The sequence below is a fragment of the Pleurodeles waltl genome, chromosome 1_1 (assembly GCF_031143425.1).
Source record: "Pleurodeles waltl isolate 20211129_DDA chromosome 1_1, aPleWal1.hap1.20221129, whole genome shotgun sequence".
In the NCBI taxonomy this organism is placed as follows: Eukaryota; Metazoa; Chordata; class Amphibia; order Caudata; family Salamandridae; genus Pleurodeles; species Pleurodeles waltl.
In genome coordinates, this window is record NC_090436.1 from 761,590,688 (window position 1) to 761,613,471 (window position 22,784).

The following is a 22,784-nucleotide window of genomic DNA, read 5'->3' on the forward strand; positions in this document are numbered from 1 at the left end:
TCTAGGGTGGGGTACTTTACCTACCTTTGGTGTTTTCCTACATTCCCAGCACACCTCGACACACTACACTTCCCTTGGGGGAATTCGACATTCACATTCCACTATTTTAGTATATGGTTTGTGTTGCTCCCAGGCCCATTGCAATCTATTCTATTTTCTACTATTTGCACTATTCTATGAAAGTTTACTTACCTGATTTTGTGTTGTATATTGTGTATAGTACTTACCTCCAGAGGGAGTATTGCCTCTAAGATATTTTTGGCCTTGTGTCACTAAAATAAAGTACCTTTACTTTTGGTAACACTGAGTATTGTCTTTTATTGTGTATAAGTACTGTGTACCTATAGTGGTATTGCAGGAGCTTTGCATGTCTCCTAGTTCAGCCTAAGCTGCTCTGCTACAGCTACCCCTAGACAGCCTAAGCTGCTAGAACGCTGCCTACATTTCACTAATAAGGGATAACTGGACCTGGTGTAAGGTGTAAGTACCTTAGGTACCCACTACAAAACAGGCCAGCCTCCTACTAGGAGTGACATGGTTTAAAGTGCAATTGCAGTGATGTGATGTGGATGTAGCATTAATGTTAGGGTACGGAGTGTTGCATAGTGGTAGATGTGGTACTTGCTGCAGTGTGGGGTATCCATGCACTAGATGGGTCTGTGAGGGAATGGTGTCAGTAGGGTGCTGTGGCATGCAAGGGTGAGTATTGGGTACATGGTGCGTTTGTGCACGTTAGGGTGGTGTGAGGAGTTGAGAGGGTGTTGGGGGTACATGCTGTGCACGGGGACATGTTGGCGGGGGAGTACAGTAGACTTACCAGTGTCCAGTCCAGTAGGTATTACCGTCGCCCCTTCTTTATATAGTATGGCCAGGACCTTCTCTTCCCACTGTGACATTTCTGGGGGGTCCGGTGGGGGGCCACCACCTGTCTTCATTGCAGCAATTCGGTGCCTGGAAGCCATGGGATGTACCTTCCCCCAAAGGACGTCCCACCTCTTCCTAATGTCCTCCCTTGTGCGTGGATGGTTTCCCACTACAATGCACCCTGTTGACTATCCTCTGCTATATGTTGTTCTTCCGTGCTATGGATGTCTGCTTCAACTGTGCTCCAAACAGTCGTGGCTCCACTCTTAGGATTTCCTCAACCATTACCCTGAGCTCCTCTTCTGTGAATCATGGTTTTTTTCGTGGTGCCATTGTGGTTGTGTTGTGGGTGGGGGTGTTTGTTGTGCAGGGATTCTCGATGTGCTGCTTGTTGATGTGAGTTTGTGTAGTGATATGTGTGTGCACTTTGTGGTGTTTGTGGGCAGTGGTGTGTTGTGTGATGCGTCTTCAGTGTGATGGTGCCTGTCATTTCTAGGTGCAGTGCATCCTTTCAGTGCGCTCTTTGCTCGCTCTGTCAGAGTTTCTGGTTGCAAAGGGTTCTGGGTTTGTGTGGGGGTGTGTTTTGTAGTGCTGGGGGCTGGTGTGTGCATGTGTCTCAGGTGTTGTCCAATGTGGTACAGTGTTCTGTTGGTGGTGCCTTTTATCCCCACTGCGGTTCTGACCATCAATGGATTTCTGCCGTATTGAGTCCGTGGTGCAGATTTGGGACTCGTTATTTGGCGGGCGGGATATTCTTAGCGTGGAAGTGCTGGTGGTGCAGCCACCACCTTTACGCCATCATTTCTGCTGATGGTGCCATTTTTTGGGTGTATTTTGGACGGTGTGGTGTGAGTGACTCATAATATGGCGGTCTTCACTCCGCCATCACTGGCGGTCTTTCTGCGGCAGCTTGCGGCTTCGGTGATGACTGCCAAACTCGGAATGACCACTTTTGTCTCCTAAGTTAAGCCTTGTCGCTCGTTGCCAACCTACCAAGGGTTGAGCTGGGGCTAATTTACTGAAACCTAACTGGACCTAGAGGGGGTTAGTGGCCTATTGTTAAGTGTAGGTACTCATCTGCCCTTACCAATAATCCACTTTCCAACACTTACTAAGGCCCTCATTACAACCCTGGCGGTCAAAGACCGGCAGGGCTGTTTTGGAGTCTGTACGGCCAACAGGCTGGCGGTACAAACTTGAGCATTACGACTGCGGCGGAAGCGCCGCGGTCGCACCGCGGGGACCGGCGGTTTCCTGCCAATTTTGTCCCGGTGGTTTCCCGCCACTTTTGTCCCGGCGGTTGTAATCCCCCAGCGCTGCCCAGGGGATTACGAGTCCCCCTCCCGCAAGCCTTTTCATGGCAGTATGAACCGCCATGAGAAGGCTGGCGGAAACAGGAGTCGAGGGCCCCTGGGGGCCCCTGCTACGGCCCCATGGAGCTTTTCACTGTCTGCATTGCAGACAGTGAAAAGCGCGATGGGTGCAACTGCACCCGTCGCACAGCTGCAACACCGCCGGCTCCATTTGGAGCCGGCTCCTGTGTTGCGGACGAGATCCCCGCTGGGCCGGCGGGCAGAAACCATGTTTCCACCCGCCGGCCCAGCGGGAATCTCAAAATAGACCCAGCAGGAGTGCGGCCGCATTGGCAGCTGCTCAGCGGTTTCAACTTGGCGGGCAGCAGTTGCCGCCCGCTAAAGTTGAAATGAGGGCCTAAATATTTTCTTCTAACCTGTTTCATCTAATATTTCAAATTGAGTGACACTTACCTGGCAGACAAAACCAACCTGGTGAAAGCCTTTCTTGCTAAATAATGCTATTCCAACTTAATTTTTTGCAAACTGCGACTCATTTCTAGTTTGTTCTTCTGGTGCCCACCTTCTCCCCAAACCCCTGTTCTATCTTTATTTGGCGAATTCATTTTAACTTCCCACCCTTTCACTTCAAATTTTTTTGTGAAGCTAGGGTTGGCTACTTTACTATTCCTCCTTGAGCTTGGCCTTACATTAGACCCCCCCCCCCCCGATTGAACCCTTACCACTTGTCCCCTTGTCCCTGTGGCCCCTGGCGAGTGGCCACACCTCCTTCCTGCTCAGTCTCCATATCCTCACCCCCACGTTTTGTCTTTCCCTTTTGCTGTCTTATATCTGTCTGACTCCAGTACCACACTCCTCCCTCAAAACACGTTCTCAATTATTTTTATTGAATGGCTCCCCCTTAATCCTTCAGTTTTTCAAGCTTTTTTATTTCTAAGGTGGATGAAAAAACTCCATTCACCCCACCCTCCAAGCATCACTCTCACTTTTTCTGCCACCTTGCTCCTATGCTCTGTCGCCCGTTTTCCGTTTTTCATCACCTTTTCAGTCAATTTGATAATTCTATCAAAGGGAATTTTATTTTAGTGAGGGAGGTTTTAACGCAGACGGAATCTCCTCTGTATCTCTGCTGCAGAACTCCAACTGTGATAATTATATTGTGTGCAGAGACCAGGGGCAAAAGAAGAAATAGATTCTTGTGTGAAAAGCAGTTTATCTGAATGAACCACAAGCATGAATAACCCCAAAATGTCCAGCGCCTGCGGGGTGGAGATCCTTCCTTTGTAATTGTCCGATCCAACACTTCATAGACTGCTCTTTTGCCTGCCTTATAAGCGAGCATGGCGCTGCAGCCTAATGAGTTATTCAATAAATCAAGCAGCTTCTAGTTTCTGTTTGAGCGTTGTGGCTCAAATGACTTTGTGCTCTTTGTCAGTAAATTGTTTGAAAATTATTTAATACTATTATTGATTTTTTTTTCTCTTTCTAAGCTCAGCTTTGGCGGGATTCCAGTACCTGGAAAATCGGTCTCAATATTGCACAAAAACTTTCATGGATGTTTTGAGAACCTTTATTACAACAGTGTGAACATTGTCGATTTTGCCAAGAGGCACAACCCTCAGATACATGTGCTGGTAAGTATACTGCTTTGTTCTACATCATGGTACCATTTGTTTTCAAATACAGACATACATTGTTCAAAAATATCATCTCAGGGTACTGTGGTTATGGATGTAAAATTCATACTCTCAATATCAGTGCATATTGTGGACTATTTTGTAGGCTATGTTGTTATGATCCAGCACAAATGAGCAAGACGCTTTTGAAAAAGCAGCACACTCCCTAAATCCTTAGTTATAAATTCAGATTGTGCCACATGTCCTCCATACGTTTTTTAAAGAAATAAAATAAGAAAATGTACTCGCGGTGATAAGTGCCAGCAAGAATATGTGCATCCCAAAATTCAATCTAAAGTAGCAAACTGTGAGTCGGTTATGGCTGTCAGGCAGCTGTCCAAATGATGTGAAAGCGAATCTGCAGATGGTGCAGCTTTCAGCTCTTAACAAGGTCTATTAGTCTGCTGATTTCCTTTTCACCCAGGGCCAGGTCATTACGCAGTTTGAGAAGCTCCAGTACATTCTAGGTGGCAAGACGTGTTCTTCCAACTGTTAGAAGTTTGAATCGTTCACTGGAGGCAGTACTTCTAGCTGCCATTTTAAGCAAAGTTCTGCCACTGCAAGACACGAGTAGAGTGCTCATCAGGCATTTCTGATTTAGGTATATACAGAATATGCATTATGCAGACTTTTTGTAGAATTTCACATGAACTTCCAACACAGTTCTGGCTTGTAATATTAATTAAATGTCTTCCTGTGCATTTTTTGAGTCGAGCGTAGTGCACTTTGTCCCCGGTGTAATCTCTCTGTGGGCTTTTACCACGCCCATCAGTTTGGTTGGTTCGTGGGCTTGCCTTTTGAAATTTGCTTGATTTAATTAGTGAAAGGCATGCATATGTCATGCCTTTTCCGGTGCTTAGCCTGCCTCAAGGGCACCTCCCAACTACTGAAAACATACGAGGCTCCATGTTTTCGATATGTTTTCTGGACTACCTTTTCTCGTTATTTCGTAGGCATGGCAATCTCGGTGGACACTAGTCGAGTGCTTTGCATGACATCGACCCTTTTACATGGATATTTGCACTTTTGTTGGTTACATGGATAATTACACTTTTGCAGGTTACATGGATAATTGCACTTTTGCAGATATGTTTCACTGCAAGCGAACTTCGGTTTCCTTTTGTGTGTCAGCTTTGTGCTCATGGTGGCCATTGGCTGGCATATGTGAAACTGTTTTACTTTTCATTTTCTGTCTATGTAGCAAGAAAAGTCAGGTTAGGCGTTTACAACGCTAATAGCTTTAACTCAAGCAAGCGCGAGACCCATTGCATTGTAAATGCTTGGTTTTATTTGTGTTGGTAGTACCAAGAAAAAAAATATAACCATACAAATATATAAAAGCAAGTACATTGTCGTCATAGATTGAACATTTAAGCAAGAAACATACATTGTAACATTGTTACAGAAAATCATTATAGCGAAATTAATAATAGCTCAGATAAGCACATATCTAAGTAGGCCCTTGCCTAATCTAACACAAACACACATCTAATACAAAGTTAATAATGAGCCAAGTGTTTACTAGGAAGACACATACGATGAGTCTAAGTTACACCAAATACCGTTATACTTGTCCATTTGATTAATTATTTTTGCATAAGCATGTTCAAAAAATGTAACCCTATCCTTTTCACTTCGCCAATGAACGAGGAGCTCAAACTGGGTTGAATTCCGCCTGGAAGATCAGAGAGTGAGCCACAGACATCACAATAAGTATTCACCTATGTTCATATAAACACATCTAGGTCTGAATACGTATCTTTAACCCCCTGGGTGCCCAGGACGAGCTGGTCTCACCCTCGGCCACGGTTGTCCGGTGTGGAAGACGAGACCAGCTCATCCTGCTATGGGCCCTAGTGCTCCCCCCGATGGCCAAGCACCCCTCTCCCCTGAGCAGGGATAGAAGGGGAATCGTTTCCTACCCCCTAATCCCAGACCCCCTGTGGTGTCTGATGACGTCGCACACTATCATTAGAGGCCTACCCCTGAGTTTCCAGCGTGGATTGGAGGAGAAATGCAAGAGCATTTCTCCTCCGATCACGTGGAGGGGGTGAGAGAGGCATGAAAGGAGAGGAAAGGCCTTTCCTCTCCTTTCATGTCTCTCTCAGCATTTCTGCTGCCCAATCGCGATGTGATTGGGCACTAGAAATGCCCACTAGACACCAGGGAAATTTTCTTTTTTAGTTAATTGAATAAGGGGAGCGGCCCCTTGGACAAGGGTCACTCCCGAGGTGGGCAAATTAATTTAAGGCCATTTCTGCCCCCCCTCCCCTCCAGGGCAGATCGACCTGTTATAATTAGGTTGAGCTGTCTCCAGGGGGCTCAAACCCATAGACACCAGGGATATATATATATATATATATATATATATATATATATATATATATATATATATATATATATATATTTTTTTATTATTTTTTTATTATGTATGGCGTGACCCCCTGGGGGAGCAAATTGTAGTTCTGACCCCCTTGGAGGCAGATCGGCCTATGGGTAGAATCCACTAGACACCAGGGATTTTATTTTTAAAAATATATATGAATAAGTGGAGCGGCCCCTTGGGCAAGGGTCACTCCCTGGGGGGCACTTTTTTAAGCACTTTTCTGGCCTCTCTGGGGGCAGATCGGCCTACTGTAATTAGGCCGATCTGTCCCCGGGCGCGCAGAAACCATTAGAAGCCAGGAATTTTTTGTTTTTTTATCATTATAAGGGGAGTGACCAGTTAGGCAAGGGTCGCTCCCCTGGGGGGGGCAATTATTTTTAGGCCATTTCTGCCCCCCATGGGGGCACATCACCCTATTGAAATTAGGACGATCTGCACCCAGGAGGGGCAGAAACCTCTAGGCACCAGGGATCATTATATTATTTTAGATATGTGGATCGACCCCTTGGCAAAGGGTCGCTACCTGGGAGGAAAAATCTTTTTAGGCCATTTCTGTCCCCTTGGGCCTAAGGGCACAAACCACTAGGCACCAGGGACATTTTTTTTGTGTCATTTTCACGCAAGGGGAGTGTCCCCTTAGGCAAGAGTCGCTCCCCTGGGGAGAAAATTTATTTTAGGCCATTTCTGCCCCCTTTGGGCCTATTTCTATTGGACCTATTTCTATAAGGCCAATCTGCCCCTGGCGGAGGGGGGGAGGCAGAAACCACTTAGGCACCAGGGAGTGGTGTGTGTGTATGTGTGTGTTTTTTGGGGGAGCCAGCCCTTTGGGCAAAGGTTGGTCCCCATGGGGGCACATTACTGTTGGCCATATCTGCCCCCCTCGGGGCAGATCAGCCTATTTTTGGAAGGTCCATCTGTCCCCACGGGGGGCAGAAATCCCAGCAGAGACCAGAGAAGATTTATTTTTTAAAAGAGGGAGGTATGGCCATACCCCCACCCCAAATAAATGGGGCCATAGTTGTTCTGCCCACTGGTGGGAAGATGGGGCAATTACCCCTGATCCACTCCCCGGGTGGGCAGAAAGCCTACTAGATGCCAGTCAATTAATTAAAAAAATAGTGGGCTGGTGGCTACCAACCAGTATGGGCATGGTTATGCCCCCACCCCAACTGAAGGGGGTAACAGTCTTTCAGCTCTCGCCCGCACATTAAAACATCTTATCCCATTGCAAGCAAGAGGACATTTGATAATTTGGGGTTTTGGTTTCACATTTGGGCCATGAGAGCTTGTCTAACTCTCAAAATCGTCCCACTTGGAATGGTGAGGGCTCCACACTTTGGACTGTGGGACACTACCATGTGGAAACATCCTCAAGACCTAGACACGAAAACTAAACATCTGGGTGAGTCCAGGATGGTGTGCTTCACATGCACTCCACCCCATTTTCTTACCTACAATACCCCGCAAACCTCCAACTTTGCTGGAAATCACACATTTTTCCCACATTTTTGTGAAGGAACCTTCCGGAATCTGCAGGAATCTGCAGAAATCCACAAAATGCCTACCACCTAGCATTGTAGCATCTATACCGATAAAACTTCTGTCCCACTTGTCAGCCTAAAAATGTTTTTTTTCAAACTACCCTTTTGGACCCGCTTTGGTTCCCCCTCAATTTCTTCCCTGTCACAGGCACTTGACCCACTTACACAAGTGAAGTATCATTGTCATCGGGAGGAGGGGAACGTTGGGTGGTAGGAAATTTGTCCCGGTGCGGTAATCCCATGCAGAAATGTGGGAAAAAATTGTTTTTTTAGCTAAATTTGAGGTTTGTTGAGGATTCTGCGTAGGAAAACACTGGGGGAGCCATGCAAGTCACACCTCCCTTGAGTCCCTCGGGTGTCTAGTTTTCAGAAATGTTTGGATTTGGTAGGTTTCCCTATATGACTGCTGTGCCCAGGACCAAAAACGCAGGTGCTCCCCCCACCTCAAAAACAGGTAGTTTTGTATTTGATAATTTTGATGTGTCCCCATAGTGTTTTGGGGCATTTCCTTTTCTGGGCACTAGGCCTACCTATACAAGTGAGGTACCATTTTTATCAGGAGACTTGGAGGAACGCAGGGTAGAAGGACATTTGTGGCTCCTCTCAGATTTCAGAACTTTCTGCCACTGACATTTGAGGAAACAGTATTTTTTTGCCAAATTGTGATGTTTGCAAAGGATTCCGGGTAACAGAAACTGGTGAGAGCCCCACAAATCACCCCATATTGGATTCCTCTAGGTGTCTAGTTTTGAAAAATGCACAGGTTTGGTAGGTTTTACTAGGTGCTGGCCGAGCTAGAGGCCACAATCCACAGCTAGGCACTTTGCAAAAACCAGCTCTGTTTTCTTTTGCAAAATGTGATGTGCCCACGTTGTGTTTTTGGGCATTTCCTGTTGTGGGCACTAGGCCTACCCACACAAGTGAGGTACCATTTTTATCGGGAGACTTGGGGTAACTCTGGGTGGAAGGAAATTTGTGGCTCCTCTCAAGTTCCAGAACTTTCTGTCACCGAAATGTGAGGAAAAGTGTTTTTCTGGCCACATTTTGAGGTTTGCAAAGGATTTTGGGTAACAGAACCTGGTGAGGGCCCCACAAGTCACCCCACCTTAGATTCCTCCGGGTCTCTAGTTTTAAAAAATGCACAGGATTGGGAGGTGTCCTTAAGTGCCGGCTGAGCTAAAGGCTAAAATCCACAGCTAGGCACTTTGACAAAAACAGCTCTGTTTTCTTTGGGAAAATGTGATGTGTCAATGTTGTGTTTTGGGGCATTTCCTGTCGTGGGTACTAGACCTACCCACACAAGTGAGGTACCATTTTTATCGGGAGACTTGAGGGAACGCTGGTTGGAAGGAAATTTGTAGCTCCTCTCAGATTCTAGAACTTTCTGTCACCGAAATTTGAGGAAAAGTGTTTTTTTGTCCAAATTTTGAGGTTTGCAAAGGATTCTGAGTAACACAACCTGGTGAGAGCCCTACAAGTCACCCTATCTTGGATTCCCCTGGGTGTCCAGTTTTAAGATATGCACAGGTTTGGTAGATTTCCCTAGGTGCCGGCTGAGTTAGATGCCAAAATCCACAGTTAGGCACTTTGCAAAAAAACAGCTCAGTTTTCTTTGGGAAAATGTGATGTGTCCATGTTGTCTTTTGGGGCATTTCCTGTCCCGGGCACTAGGCCTACCCACACAAGTGAGGTACCATTTATATCTGGAGACTTGGAGGAACTCTGGTTGGAAGCAAATTTGTGGCTCCTCTCAGATTCCAGAACTTTCTGTCACCGAAATTTGGAGAAAAGTGTTTTTTTGGCCAAATGTTGAGGTTTGCAAAGGATTCTAGGTAACAGAACATGGTGAGAGCCTCACAAGTCACCCCATCTTGGATTCTCCTGGTGTCTAGTTTTCAAAAATGCACAGGTTTGGTAGGTGTCCTTAGGTGCCAGCCGAGCTAGAGGCTAAAATCCACAGCTAGTCACTTTGAAAAACACAGCCTTGTTTTCTTTAGGAAAATGTGATATGTCCATGTTGTGTTTTGGGGCATCTCCTGTCATGGGCAATAGTCTTACCCACACAAGTGAGTTACCATTTTTATCGGGAGACTTTGGGAAACACTGGTTGGAAGGATATTTGTGACCCTCTCAGATTCCAGAACTTTCTGTCACTGAAAGGTGAAGAAAAAGTGTTTTTTGGCAATATTTTGAGGTTTTCAAAGGATTCTGAGTAACAGAACCTGGTCAGAGCTCCACAAGTAACCCCATCTTGGATTCCCTAGGTGTCTAGTTTTAAAAAATGCACAAGTTTCCCTAGGTGCAGGCTGAGCTAGAGGCCAAAATCCATAGCTAGGCACTTTGCAAAAAATAGGTCAGATTTCAATGTAAAAATGTGACGTGTCCATATTACATTTCCTGTTGCGGGCATTAGGCCTACCCACACAAGTGAGGTACCATTTTTATCCAGAGACCTGGGGGAACACAGAATAGCAGAAAAAGTGTTATTGCCCCTTGTCTTTCCCTACATTTTTTCCTCATAAATGTAAAACAGTGTGTAAAAAAGACGTTCTTTTGAGAAATGCCCTGTAATTCATATGCTAGTATGGGGATTCCGGAATTCAGAGAGGTGCAAATAACCACTGCTTCTCAACACCTTATCTTGTGCCCATTTTGGAAATACAAAGGTTTCCTTGATACCTATGTTTCAGTCTTTATATTTCACCAAATGAATCTCTGTATACCTGGTAGTCAATGAAAACCCATTGCAAGGTGCAGCTCATTTACTGGCTCTGGGTACCTAGGGTTCTTGATGAACCTACAAGACCTATATATCCCCGCAACCAGAAGTGTCCAGTAGATGTAACGGTATGTTGCTGTAAAAACTCTGACATCGCAGAAAAAAGTTACAGAGTAAAATGTGGAGAAAAATGGCTGTCTTGTCAGCTCAATTTCAATATTTTTTGCATTTCAGCTGCTATATTCTGTAGGAAAACCTTGTAGGATCTACACAAGTGACCACTTGCTGAATTCAGAATTATGTCTACTTTTCAGAAATGGTTAGATTTCAGGGATCCAGCATTGGTTTCACACCCATTTCTGTCACTAACTGGAAGGAGGCTAAAAGCACAAAAAATAGTAAAAATGGGATATGTCCCACTAACACGCCAAAATTGTTTTGAAAAATGTGGTTTTCTGATTCAAGTCTGCCTGTTCCTGAAAGCTGGGTAGATGGTGATTTTAGCACCGTAAACCTTTTGTTGATGCAATTTTCAGGGAAAAAACACAAGTTTCTTCTGTAGACCATATTTCCAATTTTTTTTTTTTTTAAATACATTTTCTCTGCATTTTAGCTAATTTCTTGGTCTCCTTCATGGGAACTCACAAACTCTAGGTACCTCTAGAATCCCTAGAATGTTGGAAGAAAAGGATGCAAATTTGTCGTGAATAGCTTATGTGGACAAAAGGTTATGAGGGCCTAAGCGCGAACTGCCCAAAATAGCCCAAAAAAGACCTGGCAACGAAGGGGTCAAAGGAAAAAATGGTGTCTGACAGCGCTGCCTGATAAGAGGATCACAAATTAGCCAAAACAAGCCAATAGCAATGAATAAACCTTAAAAAATAATGTTTTAGAATGTTCTGATGGGGACATTTGAAAATAAAAACACGAAAACAGCAAATAAGACATTCTGAATAATGCAGCTCTACCAATAAATGAAATAAGACCCGATATCCATTCAAAAAAGGTTACACAATTTAATTAATGTGGCACAATAATTGATTTTGAGAAGGTAATTGTAATTGGTGTTACATTAATACCTATATTCCTAATTGAGTGTGTGGAATTATATCTATGAATTACAGCTTGTGAAATATCGACAGCTGCAGCATTAAGTAAAAATATTACTGCTTTCCCCTGTTCTGTCGATCCAACACCCAAAACCTATTCCAAAGGATTAAGGAGTTTACCTTGAGTTGGAGGGGGAGTTCCAGGTGCATTTTTACTGTGAAGTGAGTCATTTCACACCATGTTTTTACATTCCAACGTGCAATAAAATGAAGTTTCTTGTAAAAATGATTTAATATATGCAAAAATGCCCTTGCTTCTAGAAATGTCTATGTTATCACGGGAAACAAAGTAGAAGTGTGCAAAGTTTTTTTTATATAATGCAAGTGAAAGCCCTGATTATAGGGTACTCTTAGGGCCTCATTTACATGACTCTTGTGCCACTTTTAGTGATGCTCCGGTGGCACAATTCCCTGCTCCATTTTTCCAAGGTGATGGTACGCCACTTATTATGGCTTAACGCAGCCTTGTAAATATGGCCCCTTCACACACATCATTTTTCATGAAAGGGGAGTGCAATGGGTGTTGCTGTGGGAGTTCCACCGCAGCACCCATTGCATTTTGATGCTGCCCCAGATTTAGAAGAAATCATAAACCTGTGCCAGCGCCAAAAACTAATGCCACCCCAGGGGTGGTGTTAGCATGGCACTTTGAGGAGAAATACTTTTATTTCTCCTCATTTGTGCTTTTTCTATGTGTGCTGCATTTTTCAGTACACATAGAAAGAGCAGAAGTCAAATCATTAAATAATGATGATTTGCTATTTCTATGTGTGCTGTTAAATGCATAACAAATCACCATTATTGATTGTTTAGGTGCAGGAAGGCACAACTTTCTGCACATAAAAAATCATTTTGTGCAATGCAGGCACCCTTGCACTGTGGTGCACTGCAGGGTGCAGTGTTTAGCAATAACTTATGAAACTTGGGATTTAAAAGCACATGCTGAAAAGGTCCTTGCGCGTCCAGCCTTCAGCAAGCAATTAAAATGTCAAGATACCTCTTGTGATTAAGGTTCCTGCTAGGGATAGAGATGGGAGTTTTGTCTAGCAGCAGCTGTGACTCGCCATAAAGTAGCGTAGAGGGTTAATATGCCTGCTGCAAAGATCTGAACTACAATTTAAATGGATAGCTGAGCGGATTCGTAAAGCCAGCCTTTACGAGCGCCTTAAAAGAAATATGAAGGTATGTGAAAGGGGGACTATGGAAAGATGAGTGGCACATTTGCGGGGTAGTAGTGAGGGAATCCGAGTAGGTGGTAATGGGGTGCGAGGTGCCAAAAAAAACTGTAGCACATGGCTTAGGTCGCCCTGGGTGCAAGGGAGCCTGCGTTGGTACTAGGCAGCTAATTTTAGCACCAGCTCTAGGGAAAACATGGGGTGCACAATATTGTCATAAATACAGCGCATCCCTGCATTACTGATGTGACGCAGCACGGCATTGCCAAATTTGGAACACTGCTGCCCTGCTCAATTTAGTTGTAAACGAGGCCCTTAGTTCTTGTCATTTCCCAACTGCCTTTCCTACAATATGTTTCTAAAAATGATATATTATTTTATAAAGTCTCCTGAAGAAGGTATCTGTGCAGGAACCTAAAACCATCTATTATAGTCTCTCCCTAAATAGGACTAACAATTCTTAGGGACTGTTGGAAACATAATATAAACATAAACAGTTCACAATGCCTTGTTACACCTCACATGATCTTTTATATTGGTCCATCAGTAATATATTTCACAATAGAAAACAGAAGAAAAAGGATGGAGCTCCTCTGCATGCACATTATTTTTTATTGATTCATTTATTGTATTTTAAAATGGAACATGCACCTGGAAAGAAAGTTAGAGTGATTTGGGTTCAATATTGTGAATATTGCAGATATGTAGTTCTTCAGGATAAAACAGGAAGCTGGCCTAATCCTTAGTGATTACGATACTCAAAGCAACCGCTGTGGATTGGATGGTAAAGCTTTTATGATTGTGAAGGGGGGTCATGCACCGGCCTTGAATTGGCTTCATGGTGGATTTGGGGTTAGATATCTGACCATAATGAGAGGTTAAAGGGACACATTTATTCATAAGCAAAGTGGCATAAAACAGTGTACAGACAATGTTGGACAAGTCCTATACCTAAGATTACATCCAGCCAAATAAAGTGGAAACAATAAATGAGGAATATTTAAACATCCTTGTTCAATTTTCTATACATCAAGGAAGACTTAGAATTTTAACGTAATCTTTCTTGAGGGAAAACACATAACAATCTAAAGGAGGACCACACTGTCAGAGTAGCTCAGAGATGCAAATATATATATATTTATATATATATATATATATATATATATATATATATATATATATATATATATATATATATATATATATAAATAAATATTACACATAGTGGTGGTCGCTGCTAGGTACTTATGGTTAGAACCACTTGTTATATCTTTGGCACCATTTGACAAATCTTCAGAAAAGTTTCCCAACAAAGTGTGTCAGTGATTCTTGTTGTACACAGAAAGTGTTGGGGTGATATGTCAAGCAGGGGCTGAGAAAAAGAAGGGGTGGTCAAAAAGTTGCATTTCCCATGTTAATTCCCATAGGACATTTAGACACAACTAAAGCCCGAACCACTGTATGGAATTACACTAAATGTGGCAGAAAACTAGCTTTCGGTACACAGATTATGCCTTTGCTGTGTGGTGTAAATCCATCTAGTAGTTTTTGAGAAATTAAAAGGAAAATACATTTGTATATCTAAGGATGCGGATCCTTTGTGATGTGTTCACGAATAATAATGACAAACTCGTGCAGGGAAATGCACAGCTCTGATTGGCTGCCAACACTTCAAACCAGGAAGTGTTGACAGCCATCTTGGGGCTCGGTGTCCCAGAAATACACCTTTAAAAAAAATTGCCATGATTTCATGAAAACGTCTAAATTTCACAGAAATAATAAAAATAAAAAAACAAGCGTGGGCTCACACGCTTGTTTTTTGCAAGCCTTCGGGTGGGGTAGGTCTTGGGGGCATTCATGATTTGTATACGGAGGGCCATGCCGACCACTGCAGCCTCAGGGACCACCACCTCCCAGTGGCAATTTTAAATATAATGCAGGTGGGGCTACATACCTCCCCACAGTCCCGAGGACCACCACCTCCTCGGGGCACTTTTAAAAATCAGTGCGAGTAGGCCATGTGGACCCCCTGCAGCCCAGCGACTGCCACCTCCATCAGGACACTTTACAAATTCAGTGGGGGACTGCGCAGCCCATCTAAGCCCAAGGGACCACCACCTCCCCAGGGCTGTTTGCGTGCTGGAGGGGGCGGTCGTGTGGCCCCCCTCAAAGAGCCAGTGATGGCCCCTGGGGACTTCCACCCCACAGGGCTGGCTCCTGCTATGTCCTGGGGTGCCCACCCCTGGGACATAGCTGTATGCTGTTGCTTGGTAGCAGCTTTGCAGCTGCCACCAAGTCACATCAAACACTCTGCTCGCAGCGAATGAGAGCTATCTAACAGCTCTTAAAACTGCTCTGACAGAGAGGGAGTGGTTGTAGCAGGCCCTGCAGCCTACTCCCACTGCACACGGCCAAAGGCCATGCGCAGCACAGGTTTGGATGTTTATAGAGGATAGCCGCAGTCAAGGCCCTGTGGCCAACACCACTGCTCAAGGGCGAAGGCCATGTGCAGCATGGGATTGGGTGGTATAGGGGTTAGCCAGAAGGACAGGCTACAGGCCAGGCCCTGCGGCCAACCCCGGCTCTGCATGTCAAAGGCCTTGTACAGTGCCGTTTTTTTAAGTTTGCAGCCAAGGACTGTGACTAACCCCAGCCATGCATGGCTGAAGGCTGTGTGCAATCGTGGCTGGAATAATAAATATATAGTAATGAAAATTACTTTACGTTAAAAAAGCCACAGAATTCCACTGAAAAAACCCAAAAGTTACAGGGACTTCATAGTTAGGACATAGAATTTTAAAAAAAACTTTGAAATTCATTTAAAAAACAAACGTTACAGGGACACTATAGTTAGGCATACATTTGAAACATACAAAACCATAGACATCACCTCTTATAGTTAACTCAAGTAATTATAACTCATGCCCTAAGGTAACTATACCTCGCACCCTCCCAATGCCTGCTAATTATCCCCAAAACGATGGTACTTATGACATCTTTGATAACATCACTGATAAATTCAATGTAATATTGGTAGTAGAATTTTTTATGAAAAAACTGTGGTAAGAGGGGGCGCGAGTTATAGTTACCTTGGGGCATGAGCTGTAGTTACTTGAGATAGCTCTAACTATAACAGATTAAATTCTATGGTTTTTATATTTAAAATGTGACCTAACTATAACATCCATATATATCCATATATCTCTCTATATATGAACACAAATTTGGCGTGGTCGCTCCGCACCAGAGCGCCAGTGGTGCTTGATATATAATGCGCGCCACCGCGTTCTAAAATTTACACTTTCCTCTTGGAATAAAATAGAGGATCAACACTCCAAGGTGTGTATTCGCTATTTTTTATTTACGAAACACAACAGGAATGCGCTTCGGCATTTCTGCCTTCGTCGGCCTGGTGGACACCATCTTTGTTTACAATTTAGTTCTTGTCACATGATCATACCGTTCGGAATCATTTCAACCAAAATGCATATTTTTCAAGACTATTTTCATGCAATTTATCAGAGGTGGATCTGAAAGAAGAAGATATCAAGAATCTTAAACTGGGTTTGTCGTACTGTGAAGAAAATTCTTTTGATTATGCACAAAGTAGGATAGACCTGTTTCTTTTTGTGAGGAAACTAACGTTGATGAAGATACATATAATTAGAAAAACCCAAAGTAGCAGTTGGTGAGAAAATAGGTGAACATGATAATCTTCTAATCGATTATATCTTTTTGATGAAAGAACTATGGGAATTACAAGACAATGCTACACAATCCATGGATGAAGCTGAAGTAGTTGAAAGACTAGAAGCAGAAGGTATACAGAGGAGTGAAGAAGGAGGTTCACAATTAAAACAGAGATCTACAACCATACCTCCATATTGTGGGGATTTAATTGATCAATTTGCGGAGACAGTGTTTAAAGATCTAAACAATTTAAGAGATAAACACACTATGAGAAAGTCAGAACCAATGAGGAGTTATAGAAAAACAATACAGAAATGAGTACAATTAAATAAAGCAAGTTCCTACAAAAGGGTCAGCATTGAATATGTGCAGAATGTTGAAAGTGAATTTGGAAAAGGTTTATCAGTATGGAAAGAACAAGGTTTGATAAGTGAAGATGAATATAGATACTTGAAAGTTGATCATCCAAAGCTATCTGTGTTTTACCTCATTCCTAAAATAAACAAGAATGCCGATAAACCTCCAGTAAGATCCATAATTGCAGCACAAGCAGTTTGTTTGATTCTATTTTAAGGGTCGTGGTCTTGACCCTTACACCAGCACCAGCAGCCAGAGTGCTTTGCTTCGAAGACTGCGCTGAGGTTGAAAAAATATATATATATATATATATATATATATATATATATATATATATATATATATATATATATATGGTGTTTGTGTACACTCAAAAAGTGCGGAGTGCAGAGGCTGTACCATGGCGGTCCAGGTCAGGCTTCGGTACCCCATCAGTATAACTCCAATGTTCCTTTTGTCACAGGGAAGACATGGACACCTTTGAATTGCTGTATATGTGTTTACTAGAAATTACAAGCTTCACTCCAACGTGTTTCAGCCGTCACCTTGGTCATGGATAGAATGCTAGCACCAAACACCTTCCCAAATAGAAAAAACATTAACAAAGGACATAAATATGTTCAATCATAAGACCCAAAACAGCAGCCATCTTAAGATGTAGTTCATCTGTACATCTAATAAATGAATAACCAAAATCAAAGAAATTTGTATTGTCAAGCAAACTCATTCCCTTGTATGTGAAACCCAAGTGAAACAGAGATTTACAGCCATGAAACAGTCACATTGCAGAAAGCCCATCAAAATTGAAGGTAATCACCCTGTCATATGTTACTCTGCATTGCCATCCACATGTTGTTAATGAAACATAACATAACTGTATATACTTACATAATGTCACAATAAACAGATAAATAGATGGTGGGTATATCACAGCGAGTGCCTCATATACATCCAATACGTAGTCCCACAATTATGTCCAAGTGGGCATATCTATAGCTGCCACAGCATTAAAGTTCAGGAAATTATACCAGATAGAAACGGCTGTATACAATCTCATAATACTATGCAAATGACTGTTTGTCACAAGCAAAATATCTGAAAAAACATGCGTCTAGTACCACAGCATATATATGCTGAAATAGTCTAACATAGTTGTTGCATAATCCCACAATTGTGGGCATATATCTGACTGACAAAACTGCTAGACTGCAGGAAAAATGTAAGGTGATAAGGCATCCTTGGCACGCTGCTCTGAGACTCAAACAGTGTTCCCACCTGTGTGCAAACAAAACAAAAAAAACGAAGAACATGTTACCAAATGTATTAAAATCTGCACTGTAAAACCACTCATTAATTATCTATGGAGGCTCTCAAAACATTCTTATTACCAATTTTATTCAAGATGTATGGCTATTTCCTCTCTAGGGTTCAGGCCTGTAGGGGCAAGTGTTTTAAAATCTACAATATACATTGATTCCAACATTCTCAGTTTGCGTTCTCTATCCCCCCTCATATGTCAGGTTCCACATGTTCGATCACAACAAATCTTAGCAAGTTTTCATTATCAATATGGAAATCCTGAAAATGTCAGACAGCAGGATATTGAGGGTCATTATGGCGAATTGTCCTTATGTGTTCTAACACCCTCTTCCTTGTTTGGTGAATTGTGCTCCCCACATAGAGCTTCTCATATTGACATATCAGGCAATAGACACACAATTACGTAATTCGATTGTAAGTACCCCTAATGGAGTGTTCTCTCTTCCAAATCCCAATTTTTAACATTTTGCAAGTGCTACTGTTAGTACACTGCATAGTCTAACTGCAATAATTCAAAGATATACTCATACCTACCATAACAGCGGTGTACCTAACTTAGGTGATCCAATATGTATCAATGAGCCATTTGAGTCTTTTTAGGATTTAATACATTTTCTTTTCTCCCCAAACTATATTACTGTTAGAGAATGTAAGCTTCCTGTCAGATAAATAATTGAACACATGGAAAGTTCTGAGATACTCAGGAAGACAAGTTGGTGTTTATATAACTTATTCCCTCATTGATTCGAGTGGTTTCGTTTAAACAGGGCAAGCCTCCTTTAAAGAAACTTTTCTGATTGTGGTGATTGTAGACTTTTTTTAATCCACTAGTTTTCCCTGTTGTTTAAAATGGCATTTGCTGCCCTTCTCTCAGCGTGTCAGGCTTTACATTTTGGTTGGTGAATAAGCTGGCTTTGGGAGATCTAAAAACATGTTTAACTACCACACTGTCTGGTGTGAGTAGTATACATAGAAACTCCTATCTGGTAATATGTGCACTCACATTAAGTAGAAGAGGAGTGTATGTATGCATGAGCAGAAAGAACGGATGCAGTTTGTGTGGATACCTATCCCTTGTCACATCGTGGTGCGCTTCACCATTAAAAAATCTGCTCTTTCAATGTAGTGCTGATTAGACAAAGTTTAGATTTTTCACAGCCCTGTGCGAAGAAAACCTAGGTTAAACTTGTGCCTTAATAAAATCCGGATTTTCATTGCACTGGGCTGTGGGATATCTACCTTTCATGGCCAGGTAAAGAGGCCTACTGTAGTAAGTTTAAAACTTTCCAAAGAAACTGCAGGCAACAAACTCAGCTGTTTTGAAATCAAAACTCCTGTGGTCTGATCCAGTTGAACACTCAACTAATTGCAAAATATCTTCTTATTGATGCACCATGTATGCCTTGGAACGGAAGGAACCACCACAAAATGCACACCAAATGCACATCAGTTTTCTCCTCCTGCATCACCTACCTAACACTCCTAGATAAAATAGGTGCCGAACCAGCATATGATGGTGTTTAAAAGAAATTAACAACTGCAATGTCACAACCATTTGTAAACTCTGAGTGCTACTTTGATGCTTTTTTAAAACATCTAATCATACACAACAGAACAAAATAAGATAAGAATGTCATTTGCTAATTCCTTAGTTCTGCTGATCAAATAAACACATGCATTCTGGTTGAAAAACTCTGCAGGGGGTACTTGGAGCCTTCATATCTGACACCCTTTGGAAACAATCAAGACGTAAAGACATGGTGAAATTCAAAGGTAATGTCCCTAAAGAAAGAAACTTATTATCACACTCTGACAAGCATGTGGGTAGAAGGTGACTGAAACACAGATGATGAGCCTCCAAACTCACACACAAATGAGAGCAGGAACAGGGTGGAGTGTGACAACCACCGCTGCAATGTAATCTCTGCAGGTGAAAATGGGGAAGGGGAATTACGGAGGAATCTCAGTCTTTCACAGGCCTTGTTCTCTGGCAATAGTCAGTGTCCCTAGGTATTTTAGGCTCTAATCACATATATGCATCTATCACCTTTCCCTCGAGCAAGTCTCACTCAATGCACAAATGATAATATCCAATAAGGAACCAAGGAAGTACTGGAAAAACCAGTTGATCTTAGACTTTCTGACTTTGCTTTCATTGGCTTTAGAACTTTGGGCACTTTACTACTGCTAACCAGTGCTAAGGCGCATGTGTGCTCTGCTTAAAACATGTCAATAGTGATGTATCTACAATTGGCATTTATAATTTACTTCTAACTCCCTAGTAAAGTACACTAAATGTGCCAAGGGCCTGTTAATTAAATGTTACGAGTGGGCCTACAGCTCTGATTGTGCCACTCACTAAGTTGCCCTTTAAACATGTTTCAGGCTTGCCACTGCAGGGCCTGTGTGTGCAGTTTGATTGACGTGGAGACTTGGCATTTAAACCCCTTTGCCAAGACTAAAACGTTTATTACATATAAGTTGCCTCTAAAGCAGGCCCTACGTACACAATAGGTCAGGGTGCTATGTAACTAAAAGGTAGGACATGTACTTTTAAGTTTTACATATTTTGGTAGTGGCAAACTCCCAAAGTCATTTTTCACTACTCTGAGGCCTACTCTTCTCAAAGGTTAATATTGGGGATTTCTCAAAATACTTTAAAGATATAGGTGGTCATTACAACCCTGGCGGTCGGTGTTAAAGCAGCGGTAAAACCGCCAACAGGCCGGCGGTAAAAAAAAATTGAACCGCCAACATAGACAGCCACTTTAACACTCCGACCGCCAATGCAGTACAAACAAACACTGCAGCGGTAACCGGCAACAGACAGGCAGAGGACAATGTACCGCCCACAGAATTACAACCCACCAACCCACCACCTTTTCCGGGGCGGATTCACCGCAAACAAAAACATGACGGAAACAGGACTTCGAAGGGAAAACGTTCACCTCTACATACCCCACGAGGAACCAGGACACCATGGAACCGGAGCTCCAAATTCTTCCAGCCTTTATCTTCCTGCTCCTCTACCAGGAACACGAACTCCGGTGGCGAAGACCACGGTGAGTACTGCACCTGCGACACAGGGGAGGGGGAGGGAAAAAACTGTGACACACACATGCAATACACAAAACCCCCACCCTCACCCACTACAACACACACACAAGTACATGTTGATACATCACAGTTACACCCCCCAAATCCCCCTGGAAGAACGCAAGGACAAAAGGAAATGAGTCGAATGATTGTAATATATTAAAATACAGTAATCAAAAATATTTACATATATACATATTTACACTATGAAGAATTATATACACCAAGAACACAAGTCCAAGGGATTCCACCATCATAGTCCGTGGATCACTGGGCCCAAAAGGCATGGGCGAGGCCCACACTCAATACCCAATCAAAATGGAGAGAACACTGCAGGGGCATCAGATAGAAATAAAACAGGCACTTCAGGGAGAAGGGTGGGGGAGGGCACCTCAGCCGGTTGAGTGCACGACGCCAGATCCACAAGGGGGCTCCATGCCCATTGATGTATCCTGGGGAGTGCAAAGCCACAGTCTCTCAAGTCTCTACAGTGTGTGGTTTGCCCACTGTTCAATCCTGGGGAGTGCAAAGCCACAGTCTCTCAGGTCTCTGCAGTGGGTGGTTTGCCCACTATTCAATCCTGGGATTGCAAAGCCACAGTCTCTCAAGTCTCTACAGTGGGTGGTTTGCCCACTGTTCAATCCTGGGGAGTGCAAAGCCACAGTCTCTCAAGTCTCTACAGTGGGTGGTTTGCCCACTGTTCAATCCTGGGGAGTGCAAAGCCACAGTCACTCAAGTGGATAACAGTCTCCACTGGTTCTGGAGGGGGCCTTCTGCCCAGAGTGCTTCATCCTGCCAAGGACAGAGGTAGTGGATGTATCTCTCCACTGGTTCTGGAGGGGGCCTTGTGCCCAGAGTGCTTCATCCTGCCAAGGACAGAGGTAGTGGATGTATCCACTGGTTCTGGAGGGGGCCTTCTGCCCAGAGTGCTTCATCCTGCCAAGGACAGAGGTAGTGGATGTATCTCTCCACTGGTAGTGGATGTATCTCTCCAGTGGAGAAGTGTGGCTCAATGGTTAGAGTGGCAGACCCTGAAACAGAGATCTGGCTCAAGACCAGGGTTCAAGTCCCGCTTCGGCAGGTCTTGGGCTCAATTCCCCTTGACCAGATAATTCTCGCCTCGGTGCCTAATCTAATTCATGGGTCCCACTCTGCAACTCTGGGCAATAGCTTGCTTAATCTCCCCAACGGCCCCAACAGCGCTTGGATGCCTGGCTTCACCCTGGGGGTGCTCAGGAGTGGGCGCCTCACAGGGAAAAAGCCAGGAGGGGTTCCATAGCGGTATGAGTACAGCGCCTTGAGACCCTAACGGGTGAGTAGTGCGCTATACAAGTGCTAATTTTTACAATATACATTTACTGGTTCTGGAGGGGGCCTTGTGCCCAGAGTGCTTCATCCTGCCAAGGACAGAGGTAGTGAATGTATCTCTCCACTGGTTCTGGAGGGGGCCTTGTGCCCAGAGTGCTTCATCCTGCCAAGGACAGAGGTAGTGGATGTAACTCTCCACCGGTTCTGGAGGGGGCCTTGTGCCCAGAGTG

The 22,784-nt window shown here is 43.4% G+C and overlaps 1 protein-coding gene across 3 annotated transcripts in view; it reads left to right on the forward strand.

Moving 5' to 3' along the window:
- Positions 1 to 22,784, forward strand: part of CNTNAP4 (contactin associated protein family member 4) — a 2,124,586-nt gene that overhangs the window by 1,172,430 nt on the left and 929,372 nt on the right. For all 3 annotated transcript variants that reach the window (XM_069227637.1, XM_069227632.1, XM_069227640.1), the window contains exon 7: positions 3,668 to 3,811. In XM_069227637.1, coding sequence (XP_069083738.1) covers positions 3,668 to 3,811 — 144 coding nt within the window. The remainder of the gene's footprint in view (positions 1 to 3,667; positions 3,812 to 22,784) is intronic.